The sequence below is a fragment of the Colias croceus genome, chromosome 1, assembly GCF_905220415.1.
Source record: "Colias croceus chromosome 1, ilColCroc2.1".
Taxonomy (NCBI): domain Eukaryota; kingdom Metazoa; phylum Arthropoda; class Insecta; order Lepidoptera; family Pieridae; genus Colias; species Colias croceus.
Genome location: NC_059537.1, coordinates 7,283,555 through 7,304,610, shown reverse-complemented (window position 1 = coordinate 7,304,610; position 21,056 = coordinate 7,283,555). Strand labels below are relative to the sequence as shown.

The 21,056-nt window shown below is 33.3% G+C and overlaps 1 protein-coding gene across 2 annotated transcripts in view; it reads left to right on the top strand.

Moving 5' to 3' along the window:
• Window positions 1-21,056, top strand: part of LOC123692040 — a 29,267-nt gene extending 8,211 nt beyond the window's left edge. For both annotated transcript variants that reach the window (XM_045636706.1, XM_045636769.1), the window contains exons 3-8: window positions 10,246-10,310; window positions 14,651-16,953; window positions 17,044-17,169; window positions 17,509-17,584; window positions 19,511-19,693; window positions 20,111-21,056. In XM_045636706.1, the coding sequence (XP_045492662.1) occupies window positions 10,246-10,310; window positions 14,651-16,953; window positions 17,044-17,169; window positions 17,509-17,584; window positions 19,511-19,693; window positions 20,111-20,280 (2,923 nt within the window). In that variant the 3' untranslated portion in view covers window positions 20,281-21,056. The remainder of the gene's footprint in view (window positions 1-10,245; window positions 10,311-14,650; window positions 16,954-17,043; window positions 17,170-17,508; window positions 17,585-19,510; window positions 19,694-20,110) is intronic.

Genomic DNA, 21,056 nt, shown 5'->3' with positions numbered 1-21,056 from the left:
GATAGCATCTCTATAGAAACCGTTAGTTGCAGGTCAGTCTGGTATGTTTTGATTTCTATTGTGAATCTTCGAAGATGATTGACATCTGACCGCTGCGACCTGCACGCCTCTGGGAGAAACACAAGACATCTTAGGGATAAAGTAACTGTAATAGAAACCTGGCAGGTTTTGTGAGCTTCGAACGAGATGTGCTCACTGAAATATGAATGATTTATTGAAGAGACAAACGGTCCTCGTAGAGAATAACTGTAAATGGTATTTGCGGTTTTAGAATAATACAAAATATGAGGCGTGCAATATTATACTTAAACAAAGAACAAGGAGTATGACAAAAGCGTACATAATGTGTCTTTGCTATATGAGGTGAATATAGAGCTGTTTGGAAACGCATTGTCAAAATTTTAGGAATGGCGTGAAGGGGTATCCCAGTTTGTAGTGATTGTACGACATCGAATTAAATCATACGTTATAACGTGGAAACTTTAGTAGGATGAAATAATTTGTAAAAGTAGGTACTTTACGATTACCATATATAGTTAAGTAGACGTTTTAATTTTTTACTTCCACCTGTCTATTGAACATTGAGTACACCTGCTACTTTTTGCAGTATTAACTCAAATTGCAATAGATTATCGGACTAAAATTGTAATGCAAATTAAACTGCATTTATGCCGGAATCATTATATACCTACAGTGAATTTATATTACCTACATATTAATATGCGGATCTTTTGAAAGAATTCTACTCATCTATTTTAGGTTTAAAAACTTTCTTAATTTCAGATAACCGCAAAATAAATATTTTCGTTTCTAGAAAATAGGTACATTTAAAAATAAAATTTAAATTAGGTGCCGTGTTTATAGCATGCAGTGTTGGTAAGCGTATGTAAGTAATACGGCAATCAAGATTTAGGTATATTATTTTAAATATCTCGAACTAATTAAATACATGTTAATTACTTCAATGGAATGTTACGCTGATCTAGTACAATCTAATCAGGTCGCACGCAAAGTTGAAATATGAGTGGATTTGTTATGTATAATGTTTGGACAGTGTATCGAATCAAATTTAATCAACTCAATTGGCTTTTCCATCATTAGCGAGATGTATACGAATTGTTAATCAAGTTTTGCAATAAATCGTTTTTAATAAACTTGAAGTGTAGCTTGTATGGAGCTTTTTAGGCGCTGTATAGAGTCGTTGAACGGCTATAGTCATATAGTGGTCGATACTCAACATTTCTAATTGCCACTACACCCACCGAATAACAGTTCATATGTAGTTGATACGGTTGCGGTGGCTATGTAATAGAAGCCTACTTTCAATTATGTATTTTGATAATATAATACAGTTAAGACGTTAAATTACGGTTATACTTATAACAACTTTATAATATTATAATATGTAAGTATGTGTGCATACTTACTACATAATTAATATTAAATTATTTTTTGTTAAATTTAACGTAAAAGAACACCCTTAAAATGTATTATAATCAAAGGAGAAAAACTTCCAAATACACAATATAAAGTTTAGATTTTTTTTTTGAGAATTTTTAATAAATGAAGTTGTAGGTTATAACAAAATAACGATCATACGTTGAATAACACTTTACAATCAACACCCTATCCGTCAAAAATCAAAATAAGAGTCCTTCGTGAAGATTTTAGCGAATAAATCGTTAACATTCAACTTTTTGTTATGCTTCGTCCAACTGCTCTGTCAGATGAAAACATTGTTTATAAAAGTTTTATGTACAACATAGGTGAAGTAAATGAACACGCATAATATCAATAGTATAATAGTAAAAAGTGCTTTCTGAATTCCGAATTGTGAGAGTAAAGCGACATACTGTTAAAGTGCTTTTAAATAATATACCGAACTATGTAATTATGAAGAGTAATGCATATAACAGATAATTTTCACAGCTTTTTAGTATAGCATTTTCTCCATACCATATATTGCAATAATTTAATTTTGCCTTTCAAGTGTTCTGCGTAAATTGGTGGTACAGTGGTACTACATTCATGTTCGAGATAATCAAGTAACGTCCGCATCGTGATTGTGACCCACATTCTCGAATTTGAAAGAGAAAACGTGAGGAATATGGGGCATTACGATAGCGTTTAAACTTTAAAGCCATCATTTAGTAATTGATAAGTTTAATGTCCATAATTGATCGTTAGCGACGCCTATGCAGTACCCAGATATTTGGGAGTGGCCCAAAACAATTCATAGCATTCTAGCATAAATTACAATAATTTTGTAGCAGGGTTTTTGTTTTTAATGCAAGTCATTTAAGACAACGCTTTGCCTTTCGAGGTCACAGCTCGCATATCTTTATTCTAGTAGACGTTACTTTCAATATTATTGGCGTATTCTGTCAGCGTGTGGAACACTCCGGTATTGCGAAGGTTTGCCAAGAATCCGCTGACACAAGTCTGTATTTCTAGGACAAGGGGCAGGTTGTTGTGATCAATTGTAAATTCTAAACTATACAACGACGGTCATTGAACTAGTTGCATGCTACTTACGAGTTTTGCTGATAAGGAAATGTTTGTGCAAAGAAGATAGTATGCGGTTTCATTTGCATATAATATTTTGCAATGGATAACATTATTTGCTTAGCTAATTAAAGAGATCTACGTATATGTTTTGCAGAGAACAAATAGGTATAATAAATATGAGTGATATTTCATTTTGTAACAAAATACATTATTTTAAAAAGGTTAATGAAACTTAATTTATGTTTATTTACTGATATAACGAAACATCAACCAGACATTAAGTCAATCTAACTATACATTAATAAGTAGGTAAATAGCACGCTAATGTCCCGTAAATCAATTATCATAGTTTTGAATATAATAGACAAGTGTCCCACAATTGATAGTAAATATTATCCGACATGATTTGAAGATAATCTCTGACTAAGTGGTTTGATCATGACGCCTTGTCGGCGCTATGTGGAGCCGGAATAACGGTACTGATGTGTCTGCGTCGATTGGCCCTGCATCTCGTGGACCTTGTCTCTGACATCCAATACATCTAATACTGTTATTAAATTTATGCACGCAACGTCGTACTTTCTCCCGTGTTTAAATCGGGCACATCGATCACAATGATACTATCGATTACTTACGATATTCTACTAACATTTTAACACCCACGCTTCAATTAGGTTTATGTTTACTCACGAGCAATTTAAATAAAATGATGAAAGCCGACAGATGCTTCGAAGAATTTAATGTTCAGACGAGTAATTAAATACAATAACTGGGAAAGCTTGCGAAATTGCAGTAATGCGGCTACGTATCCGCAAACCAGTGTACGCGTTTCAAAGTTAGGAATTCCACATGCAAGAAGCGGAAGCGGTGCGTTGTGCCTTGATCTTGTATATTTAACATATGTTGTAGGCTCATAAGTGTAGGAAATATATGTTATGTCGCCCGAGCCGAGGTGTGGTGACAACTGTTCGAAGCGGCCCTGTTTACACGCGTGCTCCATTATTCTTATTTGTTTGATGTCCCGCTTATGAAAGTCCATTTAGCTATTTGCACATTTAAAGTGAGTGAACTCAAATATTTACTTTTTAATGTTAATGCTTATTAGGTGTCTCTAAATGACGTTAACCTCTTCTTAAAAAATATACAGTTAATACTTCAATACATTGTAAACAATTGAAGTAAGGATATTATTAAAATATAATATATTGTTTTTATGCTTGTTCTTATCGTTACAATTATTGCGAAGATTTTGTCGATAAAATACTTTAATTTACAAATGCTGGTTACCTATTCTGGTTACTGAATAAGTATCTGTTTGCGTAAAACACTTGCAAAATGTGCTGTAAATATTGATTAGCAATACTAACCGTTGTCGGACTATTTTGAATATGAAATTGCTTGAGTACCAATTTAGCGAATAAATTGTCGAAATAACATTTTTCTATATCCTGCTATATGATTACTTATAAGTTCTGCAGTTAGGTATATGAATAAAATTTTAGTTCTATGAATTTACTGTTAATATAATTTACATGTAAGTACTTTTTGCAGATCAACATGTATTAGAAATGGCAGTTACTTTAAAACTATAAAGTCGTGTGAGAAAATTTTTATGAAATTAATACGAAGGCTTATAAAGTGTCGTTTGAGCGCAATATATCAGCAAATGGCGAGTATTTATACGAGATAACGAGAATATAACAGTACGTCGTCGGCCAATGATGTGTAGTGTGGGACTGCATATATTTTTTGCGGTGAACCTTCAGGCTTATAGGTAATGAAGTGCAATGAGATTCCGAGAAGTGTCCCGCTAACGGTACGAGGCTATCGCTGTAATTTGTACCTTATTGCGTTATTCTTTTATTGATCCACTTTTAACAAATTATGATCAACTTATTTGAATAACTTAACGAGCTCGATAAATGTTAGCATCGCGCAGATGCAATACAAATAACGTTTAAAATCACATAAAAACACCTAACTACTTTGAAAAGAAAGTTTCACGAGAGCCTCACTTTAAAAAAATATAAATTTAAATCTATATCATTTATAAACATTTCATTAAAATGAACTTAATTTACTACTGTGTCTGATTTAATTTACTTTCGTATTAGAGTTTCACTCTTCTATTCTATTTTTCTATTTCAATCAGAAATTTCTTTGAAATTCTGATATAGAGCTGACTATAACTTTTAAATCCTGTCTAAGTATATAAAGTCAGAAAACATAGTTCAGGCAGCCTTCTTGGCGACCAATATGGTATATGTACGTCTACAGTGTTACTATTAGCTGTGCTCCGCGGTTTCACCAGCATTGATTTTACGAAAAATGCTTTTTTTCCTCATTTATAAAATATACATCGCTGATATCTCATATTATATGAAGTGTGATATTGAGCGTGTAGAGTTCGACAAATGGTCTATCTATCTCAAAAATAATTGTAAGCTTTAGGTATATACTAACTCTAACATCAACATAATTTGAAACGAATCCAATCTGTTCGTGTAAGAAGCACATTCGAAAACATTTAACGCAAGGTTTTCTAAATATGAAAGGTATGCCTCATTCTTTGATTGTTTTCAAACGCGTACGAAACCCAATTATTATGCATAGTAGTACTTTATGTAGAGCGTTGCACAAAATTAATCGACAGTTGACTGATAATCATGCATTATGTAAGAATCGGCAGTATTTAATCAACGTTAATATTTGGTTTCTACATATTTAGTCCATTATATTATTACCTACGTTCTAGAAAACTATCTTGATTTTTAACTCAGCTCGTTGAAAGTTTTCTAAATAAATATAAATCGTTATATTATTTAATTTACTGAGTAGATTCAATTCACAATTTGCAAGGTTCTGCACAAATGTTACATAACTTAAGTTCCTCAAGCGTTGCGTTATTCAACAGTTAAACGAACACAAATTTCTTCCTGATAATAATTAGTTTTAAAGTTTCGTTAGACTGCAAATTAAGAAAGAACTTTACAATTATAAGGTTATTCTTGGTCTAGTTTTTATTGACCGATTACAAAAAGGGTCTCAATTATTCGATTGTAAAGTTGTATTCAATAATACACTAAAAATCATTGTATTTATATTGAATTATCATATTTATGAAAATTGTTTCGCAAATAGAAAGCTGCTTTATCTAACTGCAATAAAGGACATTTCCGTGCGATCATAGTTGAAACCACGGAGAGTAGGGACCAAAATACAGTATATTATGTATGGATTGCATTATGTATGAAGATGGTCTAAAGATATCCATGAGAACCAAATGCATAAGAAAAGATAAACACACAGAAAAAACAAATGCAACTAGTTGTTTATTTATAACTACGTAGACTAAAAGGGAAGGTTGCAAAGCTCAATGTGATCTACATGAACTGGATTGTGGATACCGGTTTGTCCTTAAGTGTTTTATAATTCAGAGATATTAGGTATACGATTCCGATATCAAGCGATAAACGTTTTATGCATACTAATATTTTGGAAGAAGTGAGGCATCATAGTTGAGAGCTTGTTTGTCTGCTGAATTTACAGTCATTATCGTTCTATGCATTTAAAATGTATCTTAAGCTACTTAATGATTCATTCTAAATTGAGCTATATTAAAACTAGCCAGAATTTTTAAATATATTCCAATAAAATACGAGGACATTGCTCTCTACACAAATGATGAGATGATTAGGTTATCGGCCACCTATAGCATAAATTTACTGGGTACGAAAACATCACATATGCTGAAAGCATATGTGACGTTTTCGTACCCATTTCCATTTCATTTCAATTTTTTTTGGAGGTACACAATTATCAATTCTTATTAATAAATTATAAAGACAATAAAACAAAATGTTCGCACAGAATTTAAGTCACTTTTGATCAAATAAGAAATTTGTTAAGTAGGTGTTAAATAGATATCTAGTTTTACATTATGTGTTATAATTTCCGTGGGTCGTGTTTAAACACCAACACCCACACTACAATAAATTTTATAAGTTATTAGTTTATTAGAACAAAACGTTTTATATGAAATATGAATAATGAACCTAGTAAAATATGAGCAAAGATATCTACATATTTGGGTTTAAGTATAGACTAACGGTTTTACGAAAAACCGCATCTTACTCATCTCGCCATATGTACTTAATTATATACGAGTATACCGACCTCAACATAACGTAAAATTATATACCAGTAAAAACACAATTTCGCACCATAATAACAAATTAATTTACACAAAATACTGTTGATTTTCATAAAATTATTCATACAAACTTGTTAACCTTGATCTAAATTGAAGATAAGGTAACTAAAATCTCCGCTATTTTTTACACCCACGTCGCACTCTTCTATAGTCTTAATTGTCTATGGATTAATTCGGTTATGTCAATACTTAGGAAGAATCTCTTAAGAAGAAAAATTTAGTTCAAGAAATACAGACCGTGTGAAGAAACGCGTGATATCTCTCGACTCATTTTGAGCTTTAGAAGCAAAGCAAAGAGGCCTTTAAACGAAGAAAGAAAATTGTTTAGCGCACTAAATGAGAGCAATAACTATTTAAGAAAAGCATTCTTACAAGTGTTGATTAAACTTGGACTGAATACAAGTTTTCCACTTTATTTAGAAGTAGGTAGTTAGGTCCTATATCAGGAACCGTAATGAAATACAATATTTTTTTCTTTCTTTTATATAGTAAACTAGAGGTCCGGCTTCGCCCGTGGTACATATTTTGCAATAAAAGGTAGCCTATGTCCTTTCTCGGGTATCAAAATATCTCCATACCAAATTTCATGCAAATTGGTTCAGTAGTTTAGGCGTGATTGAGTAACAGACAGACAAACAGAGTTACTTTCGCATTCATAATATTAGTATGGATGTCAAATGTCAATTTCAAATGATGAAGTGCATTTAACATTGAACAAACAAAGGAAAAAGTCTCTAAAGCTGTAAAGTCTGATTGTCGTATAAAATAAGCACAAGTAATTTTAAAACTTATTGCCATATATGTGTTTAATCTTGACTGAGATCTATATTTACGATCCAATATTGTCTGTAAAAGAATCGTGAAGGTTTTCCGGTAAGCGAGAGGTATGCGGCTGCGCAAGCACAGGGGAGCCGGGAGGGGAGGGATCACGATGCGGTTAACCTAGGTTAGGCCACGCTCAAGCTCGACCATACTTTCGCGACTCACTGGCTATTTCATACTTGATACGGATTTTATCGTATAAGAACGGGCATAACCATAATAATTGATGTCTACAATTTCTACAAGCCAAATATAGGTGCTGTGTTAGGAATAAAATGGAGGGGTTTATGATTGTTAGTTGTTACCCATATTATACTTAACATGTTATTATACCAGTATACGTACATATAATTTAAATTTTATGAATAAAGAAAGTTTTACCTAATTATATAATATTGTTGGTTAGCAACATACGGTACGATCTAGGTAAATATTTCACTAAGTGAGAGCTTTTTTCGCGAGTTTTTTTGTTCCTTAATTGTTCCATTGAACACGATATGGTAGCAATATTATACAAGTATTTCAAATATGTGGTAAGGTATTTCGTCTTCGTTGTGGATTGCTGGCATTTTGAATCTGTTTTCTGAGAATTTGCGATGGACCCTGACATTTTGTAGATAGCAGCTTGCGTCTTGATTCGATGTTATTTACATTCAATTTTGTGGCTTTTTAATAATTAACATACCCGTTTGATATTTATCAGAATTAATGATTTCAAAACTTTGAATGGAAAATAATGATGTCTTATTCGATATTGAAAACAGAAAGCTTTCAATTAGTGTTAATAAATTATTTTATTATCAGATAAAAAACAATTAGGTAATATATTTTACTCACTTATTCTTTTATAATCGATTGAAGATTTCACTAAAGCTGAGTTGATTTATGATACATACTAGCATTCCGCCCGCGGCTTCGCCCGCGTTTAAAAAAACCCGCATAGTTCCCGTTCCTGTGGGATTTCCGGGATATACATATATTATGTTTATCCAAGTTACCCTCTATATATGTATACTAAATTTCAATGTAATCTTCAGTAGTATTTGCGTGAAAGAGTGAGTAGGTACATCCATCCTCACAAACTTTCGCATTTATTATAAGTATTACATTTCCCAACGTGTAGAATCAACAAAGCTAAAAACAGTGTAATATTTATGGCTATTAAAATATTATATAATATTAAATAATACATCATTTATTTTGATAAGGGTTAATACCAAGGTACAAATAAAGAGCTTTTTGTAGCGGTGGTATTTTAATTTCTTTTTTTCAATAAAAAAACGCTTATTGTGACATGACTGTAATAGTTAGAGATATGCTGCCGCTGATTTTTTGTAGACAATGGTGTGTTCTAAAAAAATGTAGTATATCATTTTGTTCTATCATCAACAGTTTTCGCAGCGCACGCGATGTAAGGTAGTTTTTTGATATTTTTTTCACACCTTGGATTACGTTATCGTAATTTTAGTAAGGATGCCTATTTTTTTTGAAAATGAAATATAGCCTATGTCACTCAGAAATGATGTAGCTTTCCAACAGTGAAAGAATTTTTCAAATCTGCCAAGTAGTTTCGGAGCCTATTCAATTCATACAAACAAACAAACAAAAAATCAAACCTTTCCTCTTTATAATATTTGTATACATTTAAATTTATTGAACACATCGATAAGTGGTACAATAATGTATTCAGATATAGAATATGAGTCATAAATCATAAATATTATGAAATACGAAGACACCACTCAAGATTCCTAGTAAATACGTGATGATAACAAATTATTGACCGCACGTGCCGCGTTTACTCTTTCTCCAATATAAACAAACAATTCATAATTACTATTAATTCCTTTCTTACGATACATTGAGAATTATGCTAAAGATCTTTTTTTAATAAATAAAAAATAGCACATTCACAAAGATTCTTCATTAACAAATATGTTTGAAAGCTCATTTCAATAATCATATAAGGTACATCTCTGAATGAGTATGTATAATATTTTTAATTATAGTGTCGGTATTAGTAGAGGTATTAACAATAATTATAAATGAGGGGATGCGGAAAACTCGTGAGTCGCTAATCGTCGCTATTACATAAATTGGTCACTTACAGTCAATTGCTTTAAATCTCTACACACCGCTAAACTCGTGATGGATTAAGTTTACAAACAAACAACAAATAAGTACACAATTACGAATGTTTCTCTAGCAATAAAGAAAGTAGATAATTGTTAAAGTTTAAACAGTTCGCTTGGCGTGGTGTTTCTTTGTAGCAAAATGCAAGAAACAATACTTTTTCATATTGCTAATGGATGATAACGATCACTGCAGTGTTATCTTATTTCAGCTTCACGTTTCTCCTATCTATTCAGGCCGTATCAGAGCTATTTTAATTACTTTTATTATATTATGTTGACTCTTATGGCACAGAAGCAAGTGATATTTAATCTATTCTATACTTCAATTTTAACGGACGATATAATTTTCAAAATGTCTGCAACGAAAGCATACGAGTTACTCATAAAGCAAACAGTCAGTTTATCTTAAGTACCAAAGTTTATCAGTTGTAAAATAAACCTTATGTATATTTTCATCACTCTCATTTTACGTGTTATTTTCTTTATTTATAAGTATGTTTTTTTATGATTTGTATTTCATATTCAGCTAAGGATCCATTGTCATTAAAAATTGTTTCTATTTTTCAGGAAACCACGCACTGACAACGATTCGAGTAAACGAAAGTCTTCCTTCGATAAAAGTTTTTGGAATGGTGAGTTCATACATATTAAATTTTAACTACTTAGTTACGTTACAAAATATTTTTAACATGAAACAATGCGAAATTTTGTTTAGAGTAGGAATAACTAAAAATTAAAATTACAACTTCAGTGAAACCTCACGAGTTTGAAGCAAAAATCTCACAAAGGATTTTTTAAGTAAGTTTTTATCAGCTATTTAATTATAGCTACATAAAGAATCTCGAAGAAAGTAAGGCGAGTTGAATTCCTGTTTTCCGTTGGCCGACCAATAATGTAACGAGCGCGACCTGCCGCATACATTGTTCAACATTTTGCATGCCACAAATGCAATTTCAGACTGACATTTTATGATTGAAAGTGATTGGCAATTCTTTCACCTTCGCTGTCGCTGGCAACAATACGTTCTTGCACGCCCGAGATATCAATTAAATTTTTTATAACATACTTCTCGATCTTTATCTTTCTTCAGCCATAAGCTTTAATTATTATTATCAGATTTATAGCAAAGAAATTTAGGAATGTCATCCGCAATAAACTTATCTTATTGCCATTTAAAATTGAAGTCGTGGAATTTTCTTTGAAAGGCCAACAAAAAGCTTTGAGAGCGGACTGACTGCAATATGCAATACTAATGCGGATGTTATAGGGTCGCAAGTTGGTGTGCAGCGAACAATCATGCTTGGAAATTTGATATTAAATTGTTTTGTAGATTTAATGGAATGTGAATCGAAGCCGTAGATCTTTCAAATTATTTTCCTTTGAAAACGAGCTTTCATATCCTTTTTGTGATGGACTTTATTTTTCTCTTTCATAGTCGTCCGCACAAATGCGATTGTATCGATAAGTAATTAGTCGTAGACTCGTAGTTTAACTACCTACATACAGAGTTAGATACAAAACAAAGAGATTTTGTTTTTGACTCGACGACCTTTAGATTTAAATGTTGCGATTATGTCTTGTTTTATCTCAGGAATATTATGTAAGACATGTCATTGGAGAAAGTTAATTTAGTTTGAAAGTGAAATCGATTGAACTTTCTTTCACTTATCCATTTCATAGTCTCGTTCTTGGTCTATTATTTGAATAATCGATGAAACTGATGATTCAATATTCGAGACGCCGTTTGTCCGTTACTTAATTTAGAACGTTCATTGTGCACGTCAATAATTAATTTATTGATACTTCAATCAATATCTAAAGTTGAAATTTATAAACATTTCAACGAGAATAACGTCAACGCTAATAATAGCATAATATGAAGCTGCATATATTAAATTATGTTTCACCAAATTTCACTTCCATTGAAGAATTTAATAAATTCCCACGCGTCGCATGTGCGCCGACATATAACTAAATAGTATACAGTATTTAATGAAAAGAGGAGAATGTAAAAAAATGTGCAAACAAGTCAGCAAACACGTTGGAGCGGTTCAGATTGCGAGGGACGGAGAGGGCTCCGGCATTCCAGCCTCCGCGACCGCGCCGACGTCATCTCTGCGCATTCTATCCGCTCCCTCCTCTACTTGTATGCAGGCTGCAGCGAGGGATTGCAAAGAAAGCTTGCCAAATTTAATTTAATGGATAAATAACTTACCTGTTGTAGCCGTGCCAATTCATAAATGAAGCATTTTATTGCATTTAAATTCAAAATTTAATTGAATTTATTGAATTTATAAAATGGCTCTACCATTTTATATCAAATTATGTGTCATTACGTAAAACATACGGTTAATATTTTAAAAGCATGCACATAAGTAAAAGTTGGCGATCAAAGCTCCTATACACACACAAAAACATATAAACGGAAGTAGAGCATAGCAAGGGGCGCCGCGACCCTGACATCTGTAGTGCGCGAGCGCCGTCTGTGAGCGCGCTCGGTCGCCGCCCTCCAACGCCTTCCTCTAAAAATAGCCAAAGATTTAGTGATCTAAGCACAGGTATAGTTGCCGAGCTTGAACTAGAACAACAAAGATGTCTTGACCAGTACATTGCATAAACGTACAGCCGTGGGAGCGGAGTAAATAAATATTTTAAGGCGCGTTTTAAATATAATTCAACCTTCGTTATGAGTGGTATTTTTTCTTTTTGCGAATATAGTTAGTGTCCGTGGTTGTGTTTATACGTAGAGTCCTAGTGGAAAACGATCCTGTAGGTGGTGCGGTCCTGCAAGTTCGATGTGGCCGGTGAAGGGTGCGGGGGAGTCGCGTGCGCAGCGCGGTGTCCGTCCCTGGTCCGGAGCAACGCCCCCGTCAAGGGCGGCGACGCTGCAAATTTCTGCAAGTCCGTGGCGAACCGGCGACTTAGTGCATCGCGCTCGGCCGCGGCGGCACCGCGCACGCCGCTCATGAGTCTTTGTGGGCGCACACGCGCAACACGCACACTGCACAGCCCTATCTTAAATAACTGTTATTTCGGCCTGAAATGGAAGTGTTCCGCATTCCATTTTTGATCTTCCTCGCCTGACTGTGGAATATCAGGTTTAAGATCCTTTCTTTTTTTTTGTTCGTTGCCATTGTTTTCGCAAGTTTTTCCCAAAGCGAAGAAAGTAAATGTTTTGTGAATGAACGCAATCAAAAACTGGTTTCATAAACGAAAGTGCAGTGTTATGAATTGATGCAAATTACTTTAACTCGGGAGCTTATTAAAAGTTACACAATGCTGGATACAAGGAGGCTACCGAGGCGCTCTATGTCTCTACTTGGTTGGTATAGCTTGGTATATTTTTTAAATAAAACGAATACTGTAGTTGTAAAATGTTAGCCTTAATGTTGTTATTTTTGTAGATTATCTAAATGCGTGCAATATAAAATAAAATCTTGAACAATATTTTTTCTTCTTTGCTATCCGACTTAAATATTTACTTACATATCATTATCTTGGTATTTACTTACATATCATTAACTTGGTATCTATAGGGAATTATACCCAAAAAATATTACCCAATTTTTTAAATTAAAAAATTCAACATATTAACTTTGAACCAAATTTCCCAAATTTTCATAAGTTGTAGCCTTGCATCAATGCGAAATATTACTCATAAGTGTGAATTCTTTGAATTACTTTGTATTTTTTTAACGTATTATTTGTTATAACTGTATATATCTGACTGAGCTACCTGACGAAAAAGTAAAAAGAATTGAAGCATTCCATATTATTATGCATAAATGCAAAGTAATGGTTTTACATTTCCGCTTTCAAATTATTTTGTTTATTGTTCTCTATTAAATTATTATTATTTATACGAGTAGGTACTTTCTGTACCTGAAATAACTCTTTACTTAAACCAAATTTGGTTTGATACAATATGATGTGTGATGTAGATCCAAGAGATTAATTTTTTTATTATAAATATGTTTAATATGTACGAATGTAAAATGTAGGAAAAAAAGTTTGTGTATGTAGACCATAATTATGTATCATACAAAATAAATATTCAAAGTAGGTAACACGTAGCAGATCTGCAACTGTACAAATCAGTTCAATGTCTTTATGTATAAGTAAGTATATTTGTAATTGCCTACTTGAAAATGGATAAAATAATTATATCGAGAACAAAAGCAATTTCAATATAAACACTTGTGCAAATATTTCGAAGTGTGCCATATCGATACAATTAAGGCCTACAGTTTACGTTAAATTTCAAGAATAATAACATCTTCAAGAGAGTATTTTATAAAAAGTCTCGTTTCAAAATTCAAATTTATATTACTTTTATATTATGTACACCCAAAAGTTGCTCGTGCTACACACCAAGACTTATACTGTTCTTAAAATTCGACATTCGCGATGTCTACATTCAATAGAAGAAGAAAAAGAAGGTATTGCTGAGTGCTAACGTGCTTGTTAAACGTTTTGATATTTTATTTTTATTACTTAAAATACAATTTATGAGAGCTAGTAATTACCTAACTTTGTAGAATGTGAAGACATATCAATGTGATTTTATTTATTTTTATTGAATTTTTTTTCATTAAATTCAGTGACGAAATCAATGACACATCGAGATAGATTAGTCAATGGTCAGCTGTAATAGAACGGTGAATCATGTAGTCTCAACGTTTCCACTATTGACATAACTTGCGTAAATATTAGCGAGTCAAGGACCCTTGATGACCACACAATAAATATCGATATATATTTATCACCACAAAGAACTGCAATAATTATACTAAAATCTCGAAACACGATGTATATGTATATAAAGACGTGATCAAAGTTTTTATGATGCGTTGACATGTTGAAAACCGGTAGGATTACTTTTAATAGGCTGTAGTTTTTTAGCGTCTACTTCTCCGTGGCTACACCAGTTCTAAATGATTTTATTATACGTTATTTAATTTATTATTTTCAGATCGTGTCAGCAGAAGTGATGCTGAAGACAAAAGTCTTTCAAACGATGAGACACCAGTTCCAACTTGTCCACGCCAACCACCCGATGGTGTCGAAACGCCTTCAGATGCAATTGAGAAGACACCCGATCTGCCAACAAGATTACCACCTCGTATACCCGCAGGCTGGCCTGGCACTCGTCCACGGTTCTCCTACACGTTGAGAACGCAAGATGCGAGAAGCGAGGCTAGCGTTAAGGACAAAATTGCTATGTTTTCATCCGACCATGCAATGTCTTCAGATCGCTTAGATAAGTGTGGCACTCTTCCAGTAAGAAGCCATTCCACTCTTAGAAAAAGTGTTACGCCCTATGCTAAAAACTATTCCGAAATATCTTCCTTAGATAGACGATTGACGAAATCACAAGACAACCTTGATGAAAGTCCATGCATATACAAAATACATTCTGAAAGGCCAGAAGTGCTGGGAGGTGTGGAAATTTCTAAAACTGAAATGAAATCTAACAAATTAAGTAATCAATCAGATTTACACAAACCATTATTTTATGGAAGCACGACAACTTTAACTTCAGAAGCGTTATACTCTCGACCTGGGTTCCACAGCCGCAGTATTAGTGAAGACAGTACGACTAGCACAGGATCACATAAATCCAATTTAGAGTATTTAATAGAACAAAGAAAGAAATCGATGTCAAAACTTCGAGGCCTGGCCATACCTGAAATGCAATCTCCCATAGTTGATTTACCTGAAATAAAAGTACAAGATAATCTTTCGAAGACGTTTCTTCAAAAATATTCTAAGCCAGAAATTAAAAACGATACAATTGTTAAGAATTCCAAGCCATCTACTTTTAACGAAAATAAATGGAAAACTAATTTTTTGCCAAACAATATTCCCAAATATTCACCTGCATTCAAAAGGAAATCTTTACAAGTTTACACGCCATCTTGCTTGTCAAAAGAATCAACACCTGAACGAAAGTTTGCTGAAAAAGTTGAAACAATTAATAAAAGCAGTGCTTTACATTCCGCCCAAAAACCTCAACGAACTACATCAGATTTGGCTAGAGCTACCCTATTTAATTATTCACCCCAATATAAACAATTCAGTAGGAATGGTTTTAATCATTCGCAGGATTTTAAAAATGTCGAAGTCAAAATTTGTACAGCTACTGAAGTTGTCGATAGTGACAATGATTCTGCGATGAGTTCTACACAATCCAGTTATCGTTCATCAGCATCGTCACCTATGCATAACTTGGACAACGTGGAATCTGATAGTTCCCATATATCTCCAAGAATTTCACACTATGCAACTTACCTACATTCCAAGTCAGAATTTTTAGCAAAACCTATAAATATCGATAAAAACAATGAATTCGTTAAAAGAAAAGTGTGCCGTTCAGTGTCATCCGATACGAATGTATCTCTCAGTTCATCTGCTGGATCAGCAGCTACATCAGGCTCTCAAGCAAGCTGTAGCTCTTTAGAAAGTTCTGTAGCTGACTCAGATAAGAGACGAGTTTCAAAAACATACAACGTGGATACTATAAATCGACGCAATATACTTGCTTCAGCAAAATGCCGAAGTGGTAGAGATATAACTCTAAAGTCACCTGTTATTGAAACTAAATTCTCTCATGAGTCACATGACAGATCGCCCAGTCCTGTTCATAAAACGTCTGAACGCCTTTCTACGCTCCCGTCTACAGTGAGTGCAATAACGAATAAAGGCGAAACCAGACGACGTAACAAGGTAATTGTTGAAAGTGACTCTGACTCTGACAGTGAAATAACTATTCGGCAGCGAAAATCTGAATTTAAAAATACAAGATTAAAGCGTAATTCATCAACCAATAACAAAAACAAACAAAACAATATCCCACTTGAAACAGATAAAAACGAAGAAGTACCATATGTTATTAAAGACAAAATAATGAACGAAATTAATAAAGCTGGTTTAGATGATTATAATACTAACAATAACAAAAGAATAAGTTCAGAAAATATTAAGCAAAATTCCAAACATAACGTAATTTCTGGAAAATGGAGAAACGAGGAAAACAATAATAATGAGTTTAAATCACAAAAGATGCCAGATGATCCTGTAACTGCTAGATCAAGAAATAATATTTTAATTGTTAATAATAACAATACTTCACAGACACCTAAAGATAAGACCAATAATAACACTAAAAGTAGTACAAATGTCAAAACGCAAATTTACCACCTTAAAAAAGGAAATGGGACAGGTGTAGGACTTATTTTAGCTGGAGGAATTGATTGTGAGGCAAAAGATGTAACGGTGAGTTATAAATTCGTTACAAGAAATTGAAAACTTAAATAAATTTTATTTTAAATAATATGAGAATAATAATTAAAATTTGATTTTTAGGTACATCGAGTTTTGTCCGATAGTATAGCAGCCAAAGCAGGCATTGAAAAAGGAACTAAAGTTAGGAGCATTAATGGTTGCTCTACTACTGGACTTACACACGCCCAGTCTGTTTCAATTTTAAAGGTAATTGTGTCAATGAAAATAATAATATAAAAATAAGTCAGGTTTTCCTTCGTGACGCTGTAACTCCAGAATGCACGAACCGATTTCCACGGTTTTGCATTCGTTGGAAAGGTCTCGGGCACCGTGAGGTTTATAGCAAAGAAAAGGTGTCTCTGGTGGCGAAACGGAGTTCGCCCGGTTTGCTAGTTATGTATAAATTACTTATAAACACGTACAACATATCATCTGAATTTACCGCATAATTTCAGGCAAAGCGGTGTTGTCCACTGTCAAGATATTTATCTGAACAAAGAGTAGATCTATATTTTATATTAATCATTTCATCAAATTATATTACAGGAACAACGGCCTGAAGTTGTAATTGAAATTGAAAACGAAACACAAGGCAGTTTCATGGAATGCGGCTCTGAAAATGGTATGTTAATAAAATTTTGTAGTCGAATGAATGAGATGTGTGTTGATTTTCGCGTGCTTTTTACTTATCGTGCTTTATCTTAATCGTTTTTTCTGAATTTGAAGATAATGAGTGAGAACAATTCTTACATAAAAAAAAACACTGCAGACAATATCAATCTGATGCAAATAAAAAAAGATTTATCTTTTATGTAAAAAAATATTGAACTTTCGTTACAAATTGAATAAAGAAAGGCACAGATTTTCAATGGATAATGCATCCTCTTTCTACAAAAATCAATAAAAATTTAATCAAAACTAGTTACTTTAATGTTTTAACTAACTTTTAGTAATAATTGGAAGTTTATAAGAAGTACTATCGCGTAGATAAGAATTAAACAAGAATATATACGCTTTTCCTGTGAAATTTAAATGATTTCTTAAAAAATGCACAAAAATTAGAAAGAACGTTTCCATAAAAAAAAATTGAATCTTTTAATATAGGGTGTTTCCTTCTCTTGCCTTAAACACTGTTTGCATCCAGTCTGGCATACTCTAGAAGACATTTTTGATGTCCACTTGAGCTATAGTGTACCAAACGGCCCCAGCTGTACTTCTAAGCTCATCTAACATTGGTGCTGGGTTGGAATCGAACTTTATGTTTCTTTTTAGCATGTCTCAGATGTGTTCTATTGGATTAAGATCCGGGCTACGAGCTGGCCACTCCAATTTTTCAATAATAACCTATTGAAGGTACTCTTATACGCATCGTACGACACGCGGACGTGCGTTATAGTGTATTAGTAGCAAATTTTATTCTCTGATAAACCTGTAATAGGGCTGAACATGTTTCTGGAGAATTTCTTCGATGTACCTGATCAAATTTAAGCCATTATCTACGATAACTAACTCCGTGCGAGCATCGAAACTTATACCTCCCCATACCATTATTGACCCTCCATGAAAAATCGCAGTTTGAGTGTGGTGATGGGTGAAAACCTCTCTTCTCGTCTCCTCTATAATGACTCTTGGCTATCAGAAGCTCGTAAAGTGCCTTAGCAGTCATCTGTGAACACCTCACGAGCGCACTGGCTGTGGGTCCAGTTTTCATGTTCTCGTGCAAAACGAAGACGTGCTTCTCTGTGATGTCTGAGGAGTTCTGGACGGCGTGCTGGTCTGCAAACCTTCAAATTAACTTCCTTCATTAGTCTTCTCACCGATTGCTCACTCACATTTATTATCCTGGTGTTTTAGAGTCGGTGGCGTATCTCAAAAACTGTCAGAAAGCCATTTCTGAGTATCTCTTGAACAATAAACGGGTCTTCTAAAGCTGATGTGCACCTCACGCCTTCATTTCCTGGTCTGCACGTGTAGCTGCCAGTCTCCTGGTATCTTCTCTATGCATAGTGCATCGCCGAACGTGGTACGTACTGTACATTAGGTACATTATGTTGCGGCAGTCATTGGTCTAACATTGTGATGGCCTGAGCAGGTTGTTCAGATGTTAACGGCATTTTTTATTGTTTGTTATGATCATTGACTACAGTACAACAATAACAATATCTTAAAACGGCATAAACGATATCGAAAAAAGTTTAAAACGAACAATTCGTAACTTCGGCTTAACCGCACAAATCACAAATTTCGAGTAACTCTTAAAAAGTGGTAAAAGATTATCCTCAAACTTAATGATTTCTTACCATAAAATTAAACAAATAATATGTTAACATATCTGCATACAAAAAAATCGTGAAAAACACTTCAAACTTTTTTTATCGGCAAATTTGCAAGTGGCCAAGATTCCGTGCCGGTGAGTGTATTAATGTGTGGCATCTACAACCAAATGAACCGTTGCTGATCCGCATTGATGACACAATTCCTTTCGTGTCAAGTATTTCGCACATAAGCTTACTTAGTAAAGTTAATGTATATTTAATAATCTTTACAGCGGAGTCGAAGGGTCATCAAGATCTAAATAAATCACACAAGGGTGATAATACAGCATCTGGATCGGTTGTGACAGTTGTTTTGGAGAAGGCGGGAGGTGGCGCTGGCTTAGGATTCGGTCTTGATGGTGGACGAGATTCCCCCAATGGAGATCGTGCACTTACCATCAAAAAGTTATTTGCAGGTAACTAATTTAATACCTACTCACAAATCAACGTTTCTGAAAGTAAGGATTAAAATGAAATCCTGTATAGTCCATACAATGTTATTTTATATAAAAAAAAATATTTAAACTTGCAATCAGCTCTATCTTTTCGTTTTCTTAAGAAAGTTCATTCGAACCAGTAGTAACAGGTATATAATAATTGATTACGATAATTTAATTTTCCGATTAAAATTTGATCTCTATAAAAAGGTGTAAAATGATTTGAGTATCAATAACGTAATATAGGTAAGTTGATGTATTTCTGATAGTTAAGTTAGTAGAAAGTAACAATTTGATAATATTTTGAGAGGAAAATTTTTTATCAAGTCCCCCATTCATTATTATTATTGATTACATCTTTAGATTTCAATTAATAATGCAACCTAAATGTTTCAGGTGGAGCCGCGGCACAGAGTGGTCGTGTTATTGTCGGAGCTGAGCTTCTCTCTGCAGGAGGACAGTCCTTTGAAGGCTTCACTCGTACTCAAGCGTGGGCGGCCTTGAAGGCCCTACCCGCTGGACAAGTAGTCTTAGTATTAAAAAACCCTATATCGACTGAAGCTTGATGTTATTTACATTTATATATTGTTAAGTTTACGAGAAAAAAGCTATTCATAATCCTCACTTACATTGCAAGTTGTGATCACTCGAAAAACATAGTTTTAGTTTTATTATTCTCTTTGCTAGGTTTTCACTGTAAATACTATTTTCAAACATACATTTTACGTAAAACGTAGTTTAATGATCTGAAGACTGTACTTGAATTTTGATTAACATGTTTATTTATTGTTAAAATACTAGTCCGGAAAGATAAAAATAATAATTTATAAGTACCTATGTTATTAAGGCATAATAATATGATAGTTATTTCTAGTGTTAAATGGCGTGCCATTCCGATGATTTAGAAGTTAAATCACGATTTTTGGGTTGGAGACAAATTATCGGCATATTATTTTTTGTTATTATAATAATCGGTATGCCATTTGCATTTGAGATAAGAGACTAACTATTATGTATATGTTGCTTATGGTTGTTAAATAACATAATCGTTAATGTGTATTATCCAATTTAAGAATCATCGTTTAATGTAATCATTATGGTTAATTTTAATCGAATAATCTTTTCGCCTTGCCATTCCTAATAATCATTCAGCCTATCTTACCAGCAGTAGTTATAGACACATTTGTAAATATTGTTTTAGTTCATATCCTATAACTTTTGTATTTTATTTCATAACACATTAAACACTTAAAGTGTAGCCGCATAATATTTATAGTCCCTAAATTATATCTCTCGAAATGATGTTCTCTATTTTTTCACGAATAAATATTTAAAAAATAAA